Consider the following 20,089-nt stretch of genomic DNA (forward strand, 5'->3'; position numbering starts at 1 on the left):
TACAATACAATATATTTGTCTGCGTGTGGAGGTGCTTGACGTAAAGAAGACTCACGTGTGCCTCAGCTTCAATGCAGTGGGATGAGTCGGCTTGCGGCATTTCCTGCTCCGTCATCCACCACTCGTCCTTCTCCACGCTCTCCTCCCGACGATCACTACTCTCCCGAGATGCATCGCCCCTCCCTCCTGCCCCTCCCCCTCCTCCTTCCCCACCCCCATCACCACCACCACCACTGCCGCCACCTTCCGAGCCCTCCTGGACGCTCCCCATGGCGCCCATGGCCCTCAAACTGTTTAAGTTATCCACCTGAGTCACATACAAGGGAGATCATACGTATCATCAAATATAAGGGAATTCATTGAAGAGGATTCAAGATACATGGACTAGGTTTATAATTCTCTTCACTAAATTCCATGAATAAGGTCTACCGGAAGATTTGGAGGAAACGATTCACTTCACAAAGTGAAGTAAAAACTCTTTAAGATTTCACAAAAATATTTCAAAATTTATCCCATTTTCAACTGCAAGGCAGTCACTAACGAATGCCTTATTTCTATACTCTGTAGTTGAAGGAGTTTTTGTGGAGAAAAAAATAATTAAGAAAAAAAATTCCAGCAAAATTTAACTGAAATCAATATCAATATCTTAGCAGTAGCTATTTCTACAAAAAATTGAAGAGACAAACATACGCATGATAATACAATGGCAGCCAAAAAGCATAATCATAACACTATTTGCTAAATTACTGAATTCAGAAATATGTACGTGGTAAATCATTCAGGGAAAGGTGAGAAATTACCATGAAGCCAAATGCCAGAACTGAATGAGCTCTACCGTGTAGAGGTTACCCCTTCTAAGTACACAACATTGGGGATGAATGACTGAATGAGGGCAAGAATACATACCCTTTGCATATTTAAGGCTACATAACTTTTCTAAAAACTTGCTACATAACAACATTTGAATGAAAAACCTAGGATATAATGCAATGAGTCTTCTCTGGTGTTTTCCATTCAAACCAGCAATTACCTGGTGGGATATCCGAGTAGCCTTCGAAGATGATTGAAAATATTTCGGATGGTAGTATTACAAATATGGATTAAATTGTATTTTTCGCTTTTACATGCACATATGCCTGTTTTCTTCTAACATCTACAATTACTAATAAAATGTAAAAAGTACTCACGGCTGATAATGAACTTGCCAAACTTGATATACTAGCACTTCGGCTAATAGCCTTCCAATTGAACGGGGACCCAAACTCTTTCCTAAAAAGTACAAGAATGAAATACAAAAATAAATTTAATAATACTAAGAAATATAAATATATAAAAACAGAGGTTCGAATGGAGTTAGACAAACACTTTCATGTAATGCTAAATTTCAAAAAACATAAAAGGCAAATACTTCAGCACAACAAAAATAAGAAGGAATAGTATTTCAGGCTCATAGAGTAAAGGCAGAGCATCAAAGTATGAAAAATGGAAACTCAAAAATGCTAATGTAACTTATTGAGAATAAAACTTTGACAAAGAGCAGTATTACATAATTGCACTCCACATACAGCAAATGCAGTTTTAGTTTCATAGATAGCACAGAATCAAGTTTTTGGCATGTACCAGGGACACTAAGAATATTTTCGAATATAATTATGTAAATAAATCTCTCCAGCAAGCCAACAAGGTGTTAAGCATACATGAATACCAGCAAAATCCTACAGCATGCAATCACTTTTTCCTCCACTCACAATGGCAAAAACTAATCACTTCTTAACATTCCATCCACTATTAAAATAAAATACATATGTTGCCCTCCAAATTGAATTCTAGGGAAGAGCCATAGGTAAACAGCCAAGGTATCCCGGCTTAACTAATCTAAAATTTAAATCAAATATTATTTTGATGGTTATAAGGAAAGGAGCCATGGTTTAACAAGAACCTCATAGGAATACAACCTTTCAATGTTCTAGGTTCACCGTTGTAACCCAACCAGATCAGAATGATCAACTGCAGGAGATGGAATGCAATACACACAAAAAGAGGGTACCTATCGAAAATACATAGATAGGTTCTCTAGCAAACAATTGCTGTCATGCAAAATGCTATATTTATTAAATACATTTCTTCCTCATGAGTTTTGGTCCAAAATAAAAAATTTGCCCCATTCTGCTACCAGCATTTCAGATTCTTTTTTCATCTTAAGGGTTTAAAATTTTAACCAATATAACAAGCATGTTCATTTGCATTGCTTAAAATTTTAGCCTGTTTGATAAGGAGGATAAATTTGAAGCCCTGAAATAGATTGACTTTTCATTTCGGACTTTAACTCAAAAGAGAGACATACTTACATGAGGCTATTAAGAGTTATATTTCTTATACTAACAATTGCAGCCTTCACCCTAAATTGATGAAAAAATACCTCAAGATTTAAATATCTAAAACATTCTCCACTAAGTAGCAACACTCCATCAACTTCCAACCACACTCACTTGAGAGCAAAATTAGGGCAGTATCCATCAAGTGTCAGGAAAAACCTTCAAAAAGGTAGAGACGCCAAGAGCAATCGAGGCTCAATGTAAGGACAAGGAATTGGGGCGACTACACAAACAAATTGAAATCCCTCTGAGGCTCCGAGGACAACAACACCACCAAGGCACTGCGACGCATCAACAGGATCTCTCGGAGCACACAAACACACAGAAACAGTTGCTCCCGGAATCTCATGCACCAATCCACCACAAAGCCACACTGATCCGAAATACGGAGGATAATCCATGGGGAGGAGACTTTGGTAGCTAATCGCCCAAAGAGGCACAAGGCAGGGGAGATGTGGAAGGGGTAGGAGGAGGAGGACGGGGTGTTTGCCACACTCGCAGCGAGGGCGTACCGGCAGAAAGAGAACGTTTCCTTCAGTCCAGGGGTCGGGCGCCCCTCTGGCTATTTGCTTCGCTGCGCTCCCCTCGTCCAGGGGTGCGGTCGTCGCTATCGTCGCGCGTCTCAAGTCCACGGGTGCAAGGCGCACCGCTCACTCCTCGATCGGCCTCCCCCCATGCGAACGAACAATCCTGCTCACCACGGCACACTATCCAACCCTTCCTCTCTCTTTGTGTCTGCTTCTCTTCTCGACGGCGTCTCCTCTCCAACTGCGCGCTCCAACGATGCAGCGGTGAAGGAAGGACACGGGAGCTGGGGGGGGGGATGAATGGGGGGGCGGAGGGAAGAGGGGGTGCTTCTGTTGGCCCCGCTCCCGCAGTGCCCCCTTTGAGCACGAGACGAGCGGACGGAGATACTCATATATCGGATTCGGCGATGCATTCCGTCCGTGGACCACCGCCACTAGATTGTGTTTCGTCTTTTTGCAAAGACTAGTCGTAAGGTGAAAACTGGTTGCTGCAGCCCTCATTTCCGTTCTGAATCAACGACGCGCCGTTGCTTGTCGCTTGTTCGACTGTGTCGCGTACATAGTAACCGTGCGTACCATAGTAACGTAGCGTAACCGGAAATAACGAAGAAAAATTTGGCCCACTCAGTTTTTCACCACCGAATTAGACTCCTAAAGTCACGGTGCGTAAAGAAAATTCAGATGCTCCGATGATATCACAAACTTGCATTTTGCGGACCACCTTCTTAACACCACTAGATTGTGTTTCATCTTCTTGCAACGACCGGCGAAAAACTTGTTGTAGCCCTTATTTCCGTCCTGAATCAACGTTGCGCCGTTGCTTGTCAATTTTTCTACTATGACGCCTACCAGTAACCGGAAAAAAACGAGGAAAAACTTGGCCCACTCAGTTTGTCACCACCGAATTAGATTCCTGAAGTCGCAGACATAGTCAGGTGCTTAAAGAAAATTCCGATGAGGTCACAAACTTTTCAGATAGACGGAAACGATCTAGACCTGAAATTTTTAATAAACAAGTGAGTGACGGAACGTAAGTATACAAAATTAATTTTCGTTGGAAATCTAGTTTCCGAACCATCAAATGAACGTATAACCAGAGTTCTCCGATTAGATCAGAGTGACCGAGCCTATTTCCAAGCAATTGTTTAATGGTAGATTAGGTTTAAGAAGCCATTAGTATAGCGAAGAAACAGTCCTTCATTTTACAAAAAAAGGTCGCCTACTAAGTCGCAATTGTTTTTTTAAGTCTCTTAAAAGGATATTCGTCAGAAAGTTGCTTCATTTAACTTCATCAATGAACAAACAACCCAGATACGCGGGTTCTTCGGTTGCGTTCGAGGTTTCAATAAAATTTCTCGCAGGGAAAACCGTAATTCAATATTTTTTACAAGGCGTCCACAGTGTAAAAAATTAAAAATTTACTGAGATGTCCGGGTTTTCCTAGGGAATTCCTTTGTTTCCCAAGATGATATCCAGTCCTAAACATAAGAATTCCTGGCGTAATATCGCTCATGGGTGTAAATTACAGACCACAGGAATAATTTTCAAGTCACTGTAATGGTGTGCTTAACAGCAGATAGACATCTGTTTACACATACAAGTGACCCTAATCCCACGAGGTTAAATAAACCATCAGCATGCATAAAAGTCCATCTCACATATTAACACAATAGGAATAAAAAACAGCACAGGCATTATCCCACTAACCTGATCTTTACAAATGATGCCATGGAGGACAATCTACACTCTGAAAAATGTCAACTTTAAATTTTCTCAGTATTACAATGGATTTAACACCAAACTGCAGAGAGATCTATAGCTGGAATACAGTACACAAACAGTTCTGCAAACTAGTTTTCAAATATGAGCTGTAAGAATGCGAATAAATGAATAACATCTAATAATTAACTATCTTCACAGATTTCCATTCCTGACGAAATTAGAGCAAAAAGTTTAATTCAAGTTATCTTTTGGTTCGCTTAGGGTGCTCTCTGGATGTGTCATGAGGAATGAACGTATTGGGTCGGTTTCCGTCGGACGCAATATGCGTTAAACACATACACATTCTTCCAGGACGCTGTCGCCAAATTCCCTGGGTTTTCCCCGAGTTTTTCCAGAAGACCGTATTCCCCTGAGTACCCCAAGTTTTCTTATTTTTCCAGGTAAACGGACACCCAGTTAAATTGCATATTTTTTTAAGTCTAACAGGGCGATTTAATGAAAGAGATAACCAATGACGTTAATTTTCTTTTCCACTAATCGCTGCATTATTTGCGTACTTTGACAAGCTACAACTACTGATACATCCTTTCCCTTCGGGATGTGAGTGACGAAACGTAAGTAGAAAAAAATAATTTTCGACGGAAATGTAGTTTCCGAACCATCAAATGAACGTATATAATCTGAGTTTCCCGATCAGGTCAGACTGACCGAGGCTATTTCCAAGTAAATTGTTTAATGACAGATAAGGTTTAAGTAGCCATTAGTACACATTATTATTACGACACCTTATCGTGGAGGAAAGGCATGTTCGTTCCAATGACCCCTGGAGCTGGACTGACGGGAGTAAGTCTCACTTACTGATAGAGTAAAGAGAATAGAACCTTTGGAGGGCCACTGCCCACATGAATGTTTCTACTACCCCACCTGAATGGACCCGTAACTGTGGAATACCTTCAATCCTTGCAAAAGCTATGAAAAAGCGCCTGAATAGGTGAGTGTAGACCTAGCAGCAAGTCGAACTTAATGAGCAATCAACGATCAAGTTTCCATTTTTTATCGCCAACCCTGTTCGCACCTCCGGCTCCACCGATCCATCCATCCCCATTGACTATGCAAGTAATGCTACGCCACGGAGTCCGGCTAAAGTTTGACATGCATTCCAAAAGAAGAGAGACTGGGGCAGATCCACTGCCGAGAGAGAGAGAGTGACCCCCTTCCAAAAAAAGGCGTGTGATGTTTTGGAAGAGGAGGTGTCTGTCTCTAGAGGGGAGGGGGCGAAGGGCGCATAGAGGTAACCTCTATGGAAGGGCGGCGTGAAAACAAAAGAGGGGGAATCCGCGTGAGACGATCCACAACAACAAGCGTTGCCGCCGTCACCAAGTGCCGCCTGCCGTGCGCAGTGAATAGGGTGTTCTCCTATTATTTTTTTATCGCCTAAATCAAAAGATTATACTCCTATATTATTATTTTTATTATTATTATTACATAAATTGTTACAAGTCGACCATAATGTCGGGTGGTAACATAAAATCAGGAAGTACATAACACAAAGAAACAGAACCAGAATACATATCCATGATAAAAATAATACCCTAATTCTAATCTCATACAACTAAGAATTTAACATTATCCCAATAAAACAATTTAAAAACAATCCATTAAATACATTAATTCTAATATAATACAATTAAAAAATGAGCATTGGCCCAACTTCAAACTCTCTTTTTGAACCATAATGTACTTAATCAATAGGCAAGAGCTTCACACTTCTCCCTAAAAATTTTGGCATTTGAAGGGAAGATCTTAAAAATCACTTCAGGTAGGTCATTCCACTCTTTTATTCCTCTATGTAGGAAGGATTTTCTCAAAATGTCTGTTTTATGTTTTTTCAATTGAATTTTAAATTTATGGTCTTTCCTTCCTATGTAGCAGGGTGAGCTCAGCTTTAGACCTAATTATTTCCAACCCTGCTCTTTTGTGAATGCTTTGTATACCCCGCATAGCCTATTAATGGTTCTTCTCACTTTTAGAGGTTTCCATCCTAAGCTCCCTAGCATTGCTGATACACTTTCCCCTCTTCCATGTTTCCCTAGAGTGTACCTGGCTGCCTTTCGCTGAACCCTTTCAAGCTTAGAAGATTCATTGTTATAGAAGGGATCCTACACAGAAGTTGCATATTCAAGTACAGGACGAACCATGGTCATGTAAGCCATTTCTTTAGTTTCTCTTTTGCTCTCTTTTATATTCCGCATGACCCAATGCAGGGTTTTAAATGATCTCCCTACCACCTGATCAATATGCACTCCCCAATCAAGATTAGATGTGAAATTAACCCCAAAGTATTTTAAGTCCCTAACTTTGGAAATATTTTCCCCGAGCAAGCTGTATGACCGATTCTCCGTGTTTCTCCTTCTCGTGAATGTAATTTGCTTGCATTTTCCCGTATTCACATCCATTTTGTTGGAGGTTATCCATGAAGATATTTTATTCAGGTCATTTTGAAGGATACACGGGTCTTCCTTAGCTTTGATCCTTGGGTAGATTATGCAATCATCTGCGAAAAGTCGTATAATGGAGTCAACTTCCACATGGATGTCATTAATATAAATTAGAAACAAAAGCGGACCTAATACGCTTCCTTGCGGGACCCCTGATGTTACCGCTATCTCCATAGAATAACCTTCACCTACTCTTACCCTCTGAGATCTACCTTTCAAAAATTCCTTAATCCATACTTTAATCCTATCATCTATCTGTAGCATACTAATTTTCTCTATCAATTGAACGTGTGGCACTGTATCAAAAGCTTTTTTGAAGTCAATGATCACCGCATCAATTTCACTGCCTTGATCCAGGACTTCAGCAATGTCTTGCGATAACCCTAGTAACTGGGTCTCACAAGAAAAGCCCTTCCTGAACCCGTGTTGGTACTTGAATAGCCAATCATTTGTGGCCCAAAATTCGCGCAAGTACCTAGCGATAACTTTTTCAATTAATTTACACACTACTGACGTTAGGCTTACTGGTCTATAATTATCTACTTTAGTTTCATCACCCCCCTTAAAAATGGGTATGACGGTTGCCATTTTCCATTCGGAAGGTAAGTCCCTATTATTTAGTGTGACTAAAACAAGTCTTCTAATGTAAGGAACTATTGCTTCATCCCCTAATTTCAATGCATCCATGGACACATTATCAGGACCCATTGATTTATTTCTCTGCTGTTTCCGTATTAGTTTTAAAATTTCATTATCTGTCACGCTAATATAGTCGAATTTATTTTGTCCACGGCTAGATAATAATAATGAGGGTTCGGTGTTAGAGTTTAAATCAAAATTACCATCCCTATCCTTATAGCTCCTAGCGTACCACTTATTTAGTTCGTTTGCTTTGTCTTTGTCACTTAAAATAACTTTCCCACCTTCACTCACGATCATAGATATGTCGTTATTAATATATTTTTTCCTTCTAATATATTTGAAAAATTTATTAGTATTCTTCTGGCTTAGCATATTCACCAGATAGCTCTCCCGGGTTTCCTTTTTTCAATATTAAATCTTTTAATTATATTTTTATAAGTTTCAAGGTTTTTAGGGCTTAAATTTCTTTGTTTATACACACGCCTTGCCTTCCTTTTCAGTCTTCTTATATTTACATTAGCTGACCCGGCGAACTTCGTACCGCCTAACAATCAATAAACTTACAGTTTACTTACACCATTTATAAATCTAGAGCGGCTGTATCGTTTTTAATCATGTTTAATTTATTATAATAAAATAAGGATACAAATTATATAAAAATACGTAAATGAGTACCAAAATTGCTTGTCAGAAAGACATTTTCTTTATTGAATCTTCATAGTGTGAATCGGAGCACGTTTACGCGGATTTTTTTCAACAAATTTTCTTACGTTTTAGCTTAAGAAATTTTGGGCATTGTGGTTTAATAAAGCAGTTCATGGAATAAAAATTATACGCATTCAGTTGTTGGCTATTTGCGTTATTAGCTGTAAAAAAATGCTTTTAGGTCCAAGTCTATTGCATACACTTGGCCCATTCAGGGGGCAGGTTGACACGACCCCAGACCGACGCTTGACTGATACTCAAAATCATGCAAGGAAAGACCCTATGAAGCTGCATTCGCATTAAATGACTTAAGGCGCGCCAGTTTTAGTATCTCTGTTTGGAAAAAATGCACTGCGTAAACGTACTGCATGCGTAAACGCACCACGGTGAGCCCTACACATTCGGGTTTAATGTCTTGCGTAAAGCACCTTCTGAGAAACAACAGTTTTTGTTTTGTTATCAGGCGCAAGATGAAGCGGATGAAGCTAAATAAATATAGCGAAGCAAAGCAGTGACGCAGCGAAGGGAGGTTTTGGGGGATAAACCCCCCCCCCCCCCAAGAGCTTAGAGAATTTTTTTATGAAAGATTTTGTTATTAATATTAGGGGGACGGATGACTAACAAACAAAACATATTTAACTATTCACACAGCCACAAAACCCACTATTTTGAACCATTTATCTTAAAAAATGTCTGGGGGAAGTGCCTCCACACTTCCCGCTTACCTTAGCGAGTTTTCTATACCCTACAGACCCGTGGTATTAGCTGCGCCCAAAACCCCCTATCCTAGCTACGCACTTGAAGCGAAGAAAGAAATAGAGAGGATGCAGAAAGGTTTCTCGGGTTTTCCACCGGTTGATGTCGTCCATGTCTCCCGACGTTTCGATCTGCGACTTGCTGATCATCCTCAGGGGATCTTCCGAATTTCGGAAGATCCCCTGAGGATGATCAGCAAGTCGCAGATCGAAACGTCGGGAGACATGGACGACATCAACCGGTGGAAAACCCGAGAAACCTTTCTGCAACTGATACGCCGGGAAAATCTAAGATCATAAATAGAGAGGATGGTTTATCGACTCGTGAACATAGCACGCTAAATTGACCATGAGAAAATCATGGGTTTTCATTAGCACATGAGCACAAACAACACAAAAACTGAAAGAATGACCTTGCGATTTTTTAATCGTTATCACGAATGCAACACGAATTGTAAATTGAATACGTTTAAGCTCAAAAGGGCATATGAGTTGAGATCATGGAATCTACGGAATGAGGACTTCCTAACCTTTGAATTTTCCTTTGAGTAAAGTTGCGTGAATCACATTCATCACCAATTTTTTTAATGATCAAACACGTTCCGTTGGATAGTTATGGTTGGTTTAGGCTTCGAAAGATCATGAGCACAGAAACTACATTTCTCTGTAAATCGTGCCTTGGTAAGCCAGGTACGTCCAAGGACTTAAAATATTCAGATAGATAGTTGGTGATTTCGTCTTCGTTTGTTACACATTTAAAAGATTCGAATCCATGCAGAGTACGAACTTTTTGAATTTACCTCGTTTTAGTCATCCACATCTTCGTTCTTGCTCTCTAAATCAACCATCTTTGATTCTTTTGGTGATCAATCATATTCTGGAACTCTTTGTTGATGAGCTCACTGAAACTAATTTGCAATCAAGGAAATGAGTTAAAACTACTCGATTCCTCGACAGGAACACGGAAATTACAGTTTGTCAACAATTGCTTGGAGATTTGTTTACAAACACGGTAGTGAAGTGTCAACTCGAGCTGGGCCACGGCTGGGCTTATGCCTTGTCTACACTACACACTTAACTTAAGTGACTTCACTTAAATATAATCTTAAATGTGGTGCGGTAGCTACACTTGAGCTTTAAGTCGACTTCAGCACCGTGATTGTCTATATCGGGAAACAGTTATGTTGACAGATGAAGGTCTAGGAGAGCAATTAGTGATTCTTCGATCTAAAGCGACTGTTATTTGAAATAAACTTCCAAACTCCGTGAATTAACCATTTTGGATTCAGAAGGTTAAAAGGAAAGACCGATTTCAGTTCCTGAGGGAACGCTATCTGGCGAGAGGTGATGGAGCCAGAGGAATTTAGAATTACTAAGCGTGACTTCGTGGAATGACATATTCATAACGTAAACAAAAACACTTATTGCTAGTCAAATTCCACTGCTTTATTAAAACCATTGATGTTAAATTTCAACCATTAATTCCTCCCACGTCCAATGAAATCGCCACATCTTATCTCCCTCGGCATCCCTAGGACTAACATTAAAGCCCTATGCAATAGTTTCAATAATAGTGTGTGGGAAGTTACTGAGTGCATTCGTTTACGTTATTTTCGATTATGACACCATGGAAAATAAACTGTTTTACCGGATCCACTGCCGTCGTCTCATTGTCAGTCTTAAAATTCCTTAAAACGTTTCTAAGTTTTATAAATCGAGTTTCACCGTGAGCAACAGGCATAGCAATTAGTTTTCACGGAAATAAAACCAACAATAAGATGAGAAACACCACAAAATAAATTCGTCGAATTAATAACCCCAACACTAGAAATTTACTAACGAAATAGAACGCTCAATAACCACATCATACAATACAGCACAACTTAGAACATAATCAACGGGTTGATGTGAGATGGGTATTATGTGCCATTTACAACACATGAAGAGCTTCAACCGTGCGGAAACAGTTGCCTACGCAATTTAAGTTGGGTTCTAAGATGACTTAAGTGGAGGTGTACTTAAATGAAGCTGGTGACACCTACACTACCAACTTAAATACAGAGCCAACTTAAGTAGTCACTTAAGTTACTAGTGTAGACCCGGCATTACAATCAGCTCGAATTAAATTTTAAAAATGTAATTTCAATTTAATTAATATTTTGAATATATTTAGTAATTAAAATGTTATATTGTTACTAAATTCAGTTATTAAAGTGGTAAAAACAAAATAAATTATTTAATTTGTAGTTTTGACCGACTTATCAATTGTTGTGTTACTATAACTCCTAAAAGCATGTCCATAGGAAAGAGATGAATTTTTTTTGTGAAATTATCCTTTTTTTAATGGCCTATATGTTAACCCCGCCCGAGACGAATCCAAAGAACCAAATCTCATTAAAATCGGTGCAGCCGTTCTTGAGTTATAAGTGTTCTAACTAACACGATTTTCGACTTTCTTTTATATATATAAGATTATAATACTCTGGATCGCTGTTATGTTTGAGCCTTCTCCTAGGAACGAATTTTTCTATACACTTGAGCAAAATATTCTTAAACGAATCCCAAATTTCATCCAAAGTAGCACCTTGACCCGCCCATTTTAGAAAATATTCTCTTAGCATGTTTTTAAAACCCGTCACATTTCCTTTCTTATAGTTCCAGATGAATTTTTCCACTTTTTTCTTTGACTTAGTGGGTGACAATTCTAGCTCAATAGAAACCGCCGAGTGATCACTTATACCCGGTATTATCTCAAAGCTTTGAACACCCTTAAATGGCCTTATAAGGAACACATCTAATATTTTACTTCCTCTCGTTGGTCCCTTCACAAGCTGCTCGAATCCCTCTTCATAAACTAGTCTATTTACAAGTTTTTGAACCTTGCCATTGCCTTTAGCATTTCCATCCCAGTTGGCATTTGGCAGATTAAGATCCCCTGCTATGAGGATTTGTTTGTTCGGTTTTTCGGCGCACGCATCCGCCAAAGCCTCTAGTATACTCATATCCTCATCCGGTTTTCTGTAAAGTCCAATTAAATTTAAGGTTTTTCCTTTTTCCTTCGTGTATATATTTACACTCAGCATTTCAAAATCTGCCCTTACCCATTCTAGGCTACTCAATAAGTTTGACTTGACGCAAATGAATACCCCCCCTCCCCTGTCAGTCCTGTCCCTCCTGTATACATTGAACTTATCTGGAAATATTTCTTTCGAGTTGATATCTTCTTTAAGCCACGACTCAGTACCTACTACACTATACATACTAGATACTCCTGGAGTACGTATTTCACGCTTTTAGATTTTTTTAATAACTACATCTATTTTTCGCGATTAAATGAAAAGTGAAAATTTTCAAGCGCGAAAACGTGACGGCTAAGTATGAATGCTGGGAAAACCCCGTGTGACGTCGTTCTGGCTCCCGCTGCCGCAAGTGAGGTGACCTTGGGACGAGGCTTTGATCGCTGATACGATGCAGGATGCTAGCAGGTAGTAGAGTACCCTGCTAGCAGATAGCGCTTGGCTTAAATAAGGATTATTAATACCCTATCAAACGAAGGATACTTTCCGACCATAGGCAGTTTTAATAGGTGATTATTAAGACATTCCCTGAGCTCTGTGCCTCATGCATGCATTGGTAATCTCAGACGATGTAAAACTCCTGACTACTCGTATAGAAACTAGGTCCCTATGACGTCACGTGGAGTGGTATCCATGGGCGCCAATCTGGCCTTTTTCAAATACAGTTAAAATTGATCATTATCATTCGTCTAAACTGGGATTTACATAAGAAATCTATTTGTATATTATGAATACACTAATGGTGGGTAACAAATCGCAATCAATGCCTTTCGTTTTCTTTGATGAAGGAAACCTCCATGTTACACTGGAGGGCAGTGGACGCGGATCTAGACGTCTTAGGGAGGTCACCTAGCCCTTTCCTTCTGTTCCTTCCCTCCCCAATACACTGCTATACAGACGATCTTCACAATACCTACCTGAATCCCAAAAACCACCACAGCGAAATAGGTACGGTTGCAATCCAATCCACTAGCAGCGTCACCTTGCCATCCAGGAGCACTTACTAATTTCTTGCCAACGAATCATATCATCTGGGCATCTAATTTATTGCAACCGAGGGAAGCCTACAACCGATCTCTCTCTTTCCAGGACAACGTTTCCAAGAGAGAGCGATTCCCACGTCCGAGTAAATAATCCATTCATCCACGAATTTCTTCAGAGTGGAAACACATAAGTCTTTTAAATCAAATTTCCGACGACGGACGCGCCGAAAGTCACCAGCGCCGGAGCGTGGAGCCAAACAGAAGAAACAGCGAAGCTGGTCGAACTAGTGTAAACACACGATAAGAACGCATGAAGAGTCAACGAGAGTGAGTGACGATAGCACACTATGCATGTATGACGAGTGATTCAAATTTGGACAAATACGTGACATAACGATTCAGCCTGCACCAGAAGCCCACACTCATTATGGAAAAAATCTACTCCTTATGTGGAGGCATCCCACCCCCTCAAACGGTCGCATTTTGTTTTTTATCGGAGACGGACAACTTGCTTGAAACTTACGCCACCATCTTGAAATTTCAGTCATTTTCCAACACTTGCCTGTTTTTCAAGTCATCGTCACTGGTCAACAATACTAAGATTGACTTGACGCAGCTCAGCTCAATTCTCCTATCAGCCAATCTTTTCACCCCTACGTATTTCTTCTCTTTCACGTCCTTCTTTATCTGTTACATATATTTTGTTCGGGGTCTTCCTTATCCTCTTTCCTGCTATCAACTTGACACTCGACGATTGTCTTCATCAAGCATCATGTCTCAAGATGTGGCCTATAAGGTTGTTCCTTCTTCTTCCGCCAGTTTTTGACGAGTCTTGACGGAGATATTCGTGGAAAAGGAAGTGGCAATGGCTGCAACTTCGCAGCCCAATAATACTCGTGTTATTGAGGATGCAAGGTCGGAATCCATGCATGCAAGAGCACAGATGTTTCGTGGCGCAATTTTTGAGCCAACTTTTATGTTACCATTTTGAATACAAATATCTAGCCAAGAGTTCGCCACAATAAGCTGTTCAAACCTTTTAGAGCCACCTACTTGGAGTGGCACACGCGAGAAACGCCATGGGTATCTAAATAAAATGTAACGTCTTCATGAAAACATTTCTGTTATGTCATATTATGGTTCATCAACGCGCCGTTTTAAAAACTTCACTCCAATAATATTAATCTTTATCCGTATAATTAATCCTGTTTTTTATTCAAGAGTTTAGTTGTAGCATAAATATTAATTTGAACGATTAACTTGCTCAAAGCCGATATTTCGGCTCGTGGCGCCTTTCGGCAGAGAAGCTAAGGCCTATACAAGGTATATGGGCCCGCGGCACTAAGAGGGTTAATGTATTGGCTATCAATGAATTCGTGGGTGTGGGGTGGGTTGATGCGCGTCCAGCAAAGAGGAGGAAGAGAGGAGACAGCGGGGGAGGAATAGATTAGGGCTCCCAAAACACTCTCCCCGAGGAAGGACACTCTTTCGTGCTAGACGACCACTCTGCCTCCCCTTTCCCTCTCCCAACGCCAATCCAGAGCCGCCCTATCTATTTCCTTCCAGCCAGCGAGGCTGCCTCCTCAACACCACAGACAAATCTAACGCATTCGAATCCCCCACTGAGGAGTACACGTCCCTGACTCTCAACTTGTCTATCTCCAGTTCACCATAAGATTCGCATTTTGCCTATATTCTCATTCGATCACGTCGATTGTCGTTATTTTTTAGAAGTTTTTAGTTTAAGATGAAGACACCCGAGCATGTGTAACGCATTGCTCGTTTCTTCATAATTTTTTTATTAAAGTTGGTAAACTTAGCCATAGCTTTTTTGAAACCTTCATCTTCTGACATAAATCGTCGATATCATGGTCGTGATTCAGGTAATAAAAAAATTCTAAGGAAAAACAAAGTGTAAGTTATTCGTTCAATATGTTCATCAAATTCCACAAAGCATCGCCGGAAATCACCAACTTTACAGTAGGATCAAAATTTTTCAGAGAGAAGACATAATATCAATACTGATACGCGATTCTACGAAATAATATTATGAACTTTTTCTTAGGCTGTAATGATCAGATCAGATTATGTAAAGTGGAAACTAAACCAGTCGCTATATTACATTGTGTATTTAAGTATTTACCATGAAATTTTGCAGATAAATTACTTAATTACGCAACAAAAACTAACAAGAAGACGTTTCAACAATTAATTACATGAGATTTTATGGATTATGCTTGACCTAGTTTATTCGTCGAAATATTTCAATTTTCAGCAAGGGATCAAAGAGTTCCTTGCTAAAATGAGTCCCTGGATCCTAAAATGAGTCACTCCCCCGCAGTTTCATTTAAATATTAATATAATTCTACGCTTATGCTTCGCTTTGCCACAGGTAGTTTCGATTTTCCCGTCCCCAAGATAGGTTAATTAACGCAGCAGTTCTCCCTACCCTCTTTCCCAGCAATTTGCCACTTCCAAGATTCCAAAATCGCCTGATCCTTCCCTTCTACAACCCCCATTTCGCAAAGCATTCCAGGGACATAAACTGTGCGAGTCTCCTGGACGCGAAGCAAGCCACCTCTAAATGAACCATCTCCAATGACATTGCACCTGTCTCGCATTGAGTCCCACAAAAGCGAAGTGCTCTAGAATTGGTCGTGCTGACGTTTCATCCGTCCCTCCGTCTGTTCGGCTCTCCTCGACGTTTTTACCCTTACACTCCGTAAGATGTTTATATAACTTATAGCTTTGCAAAAACAGTACACTACGTTCCTCATTAGGGCATTCAATATGGATTGCAAAATTACAATTCAAAAGTATTTAAAAAGATCAACAAAATATGTATCAAAAAACGAAGTAAATACTCCGCGGAGTAACATAATAGAACATAGAATGCTTCGGATGTTCCGGGACAGGGAACTGCTCTGAAAGATGATTCATATCGTGCAAGACATTGTATCGTTGTCACAATTCTCTAAAAAAAAAGGTCAGATCAGATTCCGTTTTCTAGACACGAATAGATTCAATCACTGAACCAAGCGTTCATAAAATTCTGCATTCAACACGGTAACAAAACATTAGAGTTACGTACGTATTTTTAACAAATGATTATAGTCTCTCGGCAACTGAGGAGAATTAGCACCTCGGTAACCAACAGAGCAAAAAATGCGCAACGGCCTATTTTTGCAACAGGTTGATCACTGCCATTCCCGAAATCTTACTCACGGAATAAATTGGGAAAGATTTACAAACTGAGACAAACACTTGGGTCATCAAATGAATACGAGGAAATTTCTCGGTCGCACTAATTTAAACGCTTCCCAGAGTCGAGAGCAAAGAGGATGATGGGCGAGAGGGGAAGGAAGGGAGGAGGGGGATGAAGGTTGGGGCGGGGGGGAAGGGAGGGAGGGGGTAGGGAGATGGGGGATGCAAAAATGAAGCTGCGAAAATGAAGAGGTTGCTAGGAAGTAGAAGAGGACCAGTAGCTACCTCAGCCCATCGAAGATTCGTGGAAGGAAAAAGAAGAAACCAACCGTGGAATGGAACCGCCCTTGCACCTCAGAAACATAACATATACCTACCAAACGTCTCCATCCCAAGCACTGCTGGCCAGGGGCGCAGATAGGAATTAAGGTTGGGGGGGGGGGTTTAGGTGCAACTAATACCGGGGTGTGTGGGGGTATGGAAGATCCACCAGGATAAGCGGTAGGTGCGAGATTAATAAATTGCGGAATTTTAAGATAAATGGTTCAAAATTGTGAGTTTTACGGCTTTCTTAGGGGTACTTCATTAATCCTTACACTATTCTATTAATAATATCAATCCAATTAAGTTGAATGGATTAAACATATAAATTTCTCTGAGCTCTGGGGGGGGTTTATCCCCCAAAACCCCCCCTCGCTGCGCCACTGCTGATAGCTAGTTGCATCAATACTCGCATCCACGAGCCAGACACATAAGAGCAGTTTCCACACCATTCTGACCCGTATTCTAACCTCACTTGCCTTCCAATCACAAATAAATAACGACGGTTCACGCTTTCAGGGGATCACTATAAATCAACAGCGAGTAAACGTACGGTATAGATGCTGGTGGTGGATACTTAGCCATAACGCACACGACTTGCGCGCATAAGCTTAGATTGATTGAATAATTGAGAATGGATATCTTTAAGAACATAATATTAGAGCCGCACTATATTTTCCAGGTCCGATAGAAGCGATAAATTAAAAAAGAGACGTTTTGCCGAATGGATAGATATGGGCATTCGTTTTTCCCCCGAACAATAAAGGACTTTAATAAATGCTAATCCTAATTTCCTTATAGTACTTCCTTTTTATGTGAGAATGGCTGGTGTCTTAAAACCCCCTGCCACACGCCTTTTAGGCGGCTTGCGGGATATTCCGTAGAAGTAGATGTAGACTCGAAGCATCCCAACTCAACCGCCGAGCTTCCTTTAATTTCTGAAGACGATGGGCTCAAGGGTGCGGAGAGAAGCGGCGAATGCGCTGAAAACGCTGACCCAGATAGATCCGCTTGAAAGCAGGGAGGGAGAGGGAGGAGGCGAGATTAATTTCACGTCGTGCGACAGGTATAGTGGAGCGCCAACAGCGCCCAAATAGTGTCGTGGTGCGACATCAAGGCTGCGCTTCATCGTCATTCTCAAAAGAGCGAATTAATGCGGAAGAGAGAGAGGGGTTGGGACGCAGGAAGCAGGGGGTTGAGCAAGAGACCACACTTGCGGATCACGAGGAGCAGAAGACGGTGGAGCAGAGAGATTTAAGATGTCCGCCTTCTTTGGGACTAGCACGGACAATAAAGGCTCTTTTACACGGGGCACGTCATTGCGCAATCTGACGTGAGTACGAAGGCGCAGTCAAAATTGCGTCGTGTAAAGCGGTGAGTTGGTAGAACGCATGCGAGAATGCACGAAAGTGAGACGGAAAAATAGCCCCTGCTCTAATTATGAGCTCGCATTCTCGCAATGTCAACGAATGTTTTCAACGCTAACCTTCGCAATGACGTGCCCAATGTAAAATGGCCTTAACAGTTTCGAAAAATGAAATTATTCGCTGTTCTCTAAAGGACAAATGATTGCATGTTTCCTCATTTTCCATTTATGTGAAGTACGTATGACTGTCCCCTAACAATAGGTTTTATACAAAACCTGCATATTAACTTCACAAATGGTAAATACTAGCAGGTAAAAAAGTTTAGCTTCTGACGAAAGTTTCTGTGTGTCTGTGTTGTAAGTATCGATGCATGCCAAGCTCACACCGCCTCCAATCCTGCCATAGTAACTTTTCCTTCCTCGATCCCGATAAACCACACACGCAGAGTAGGTACCCCTTTTATAATGAATGTTAGAAGAAGAAAAGACTCACCCCCTGCCAAACACGCAGGGGGTTGCTCGCAGAGTATTTCGTGGCCATAGGAGAGTAGCGATGGGCCGCTAAGTACGATTGATTGGGAGAGAGATGTAGGCAAGCGGGAAAACATCCTTGGGGAGGAGATAGTAAATGGATAGGTAGAGATGTGAGGTTGTCCACGGAGAGACGACACAGGCGCGAGTTGGCGCTCATGGGGAGAGAGAGGGAGAGAGGGAGAGAGAGAGGGACGGCTGTTGATGAGCGCGAAGGAAATCCACGATGGTGAATGATTTACAGGCGTCAAATGGAGAAATGTCGAAAACGGCGTTGATGGAAAACATGGCTGTCACGCGAAGATGCAAGGGTGACCGACAATTGGAATGCAAGGACCAGACATCGAGGCTGATGGTAAGAATGAATGTCTTGTCCTGTTAATTGTTTAACCTTTGTTTGTTTTATGTGGGGGTAATGAGTGGTACATAGTGACAGAAAATGACATGTAATAATGCGAGGCTTCCGTAGACGTCCACGCTTATTTATTCTAACAGTATAGCTAGTTTTCGACGCTTTCTAAATTTTTATGAATAAAAATTACAACATCATAGAATAAAATAACTTTATTTTAAATAGCACGACCCGGGTTTCAGCATCTACTGCTACCATCAGGTGATCTATTCTGATACAGCATCTAATGTTATCCAGATGATAGCATTAGATGCTGAAACCCGGATCGTGCTATTTAAAATAAGGTGTGGAATAAAACAAAGTTATTTTATTTTATTCTATAATGAAGCAATTCCACAAAGTAACGCCTGAGACCGTGTCTTATATTAAAAATTACTACTTCCATTCCTTTCTATATGAGACGAAATTAATTATAAAAAAATATGTGGAATAACCCATAGAGAATACAAAAAATAATATTATACATAAATAAAAAATTAAGAGATGTCACAAGCATGGTTCACATAATACCGATAGATTTTCGGTGAGTACGGACTGTGATTTCTCCAACAGCAGTTTTGACTTCTCGTCCGCGGTTCTGAGGCAATGAGAGAGAGTAACTGCGTGGTCTAGTGGCTGTGGCGCAGCCGTTGCCTAGAGACGGCGCGGCGAGGAGCAAGTCCCTCTGCCACGTGAGAGGGGTCACCGAACTGCACGCGTTGGCCGCGAGTTTCCCAAGCGAGCCCTTGATTTAGCACAGCCGGCAGTTTTCCATAAACTCACTGCAATCCTCGAGAAATCAACGACCTCTGTCATTAAAAGGAGAAACAAAACAATAGAAAGTAGGCCATGGAAATTTTTCCATTCCTCTCAAATTAATCTTCGGATTAGCAGATGGGAAATTTAAGGTAATAACGACATCCCTTCGCGGATTCATACACCGTAACTCGAACAAAAGCAAAGTATTACTGAGAATACAAATACCATTAATT

The 20,089-nt window shown here is 40.7% G+C and overlaps 1 protein-coding gene across 3 annotated transcripts in view; it reads right to left on the reverse strand.

Moving 5' to 3' along the window:
* Positions 1-20,089, reverse strand: part of LOC124155332 (FYVE and coiled-coil domain-containing protein 1) — an 84,793-nt gene that overhangs the window by 22,775 nt on the left and 41,929 nt on the right. The window contains exons 1-3 of one of the 3 annotated variants that reach the window (XM_046529072.1): positions 2,888-3,159; positions 1,188-1,269; positions 56-307 (exon numbers count right to left, since the gene is read on the reverse strand). In XM_046529072.1, the coding sequence (XP_046385028.1) occupies positions 56-280 (225 nt within the window). In that variant the 5' untranslated portion in view covers positions 281-307; positions 1,188-1,269; positions 2,888-3,159. Of the gene's footprint in view, positions 1-55; positions 308-1,187; positions 1,270-2,489; positions 2,864-2,887; positions 3,160-20,089 lie in introns of those variants that run through there. The other 2 variants (XM_046529081.1, XM_046529063.1) reach the window with 2 other exon arrangements.

The sequence above is a fragment of the Ischnura elegans genome, chromosome 1 (genome assembly GCF_921293095.1).
Source record: "Ischnura elegans chromosome 1, ioIscEleg1.1, whole genome shotgun sequence".
Lineage (NCBI taxonomy): Eukaryota > Metazoa > Arthropoda > Insecta > Odonata > Coenagrionidae > Ischnura > Ischnura elegans.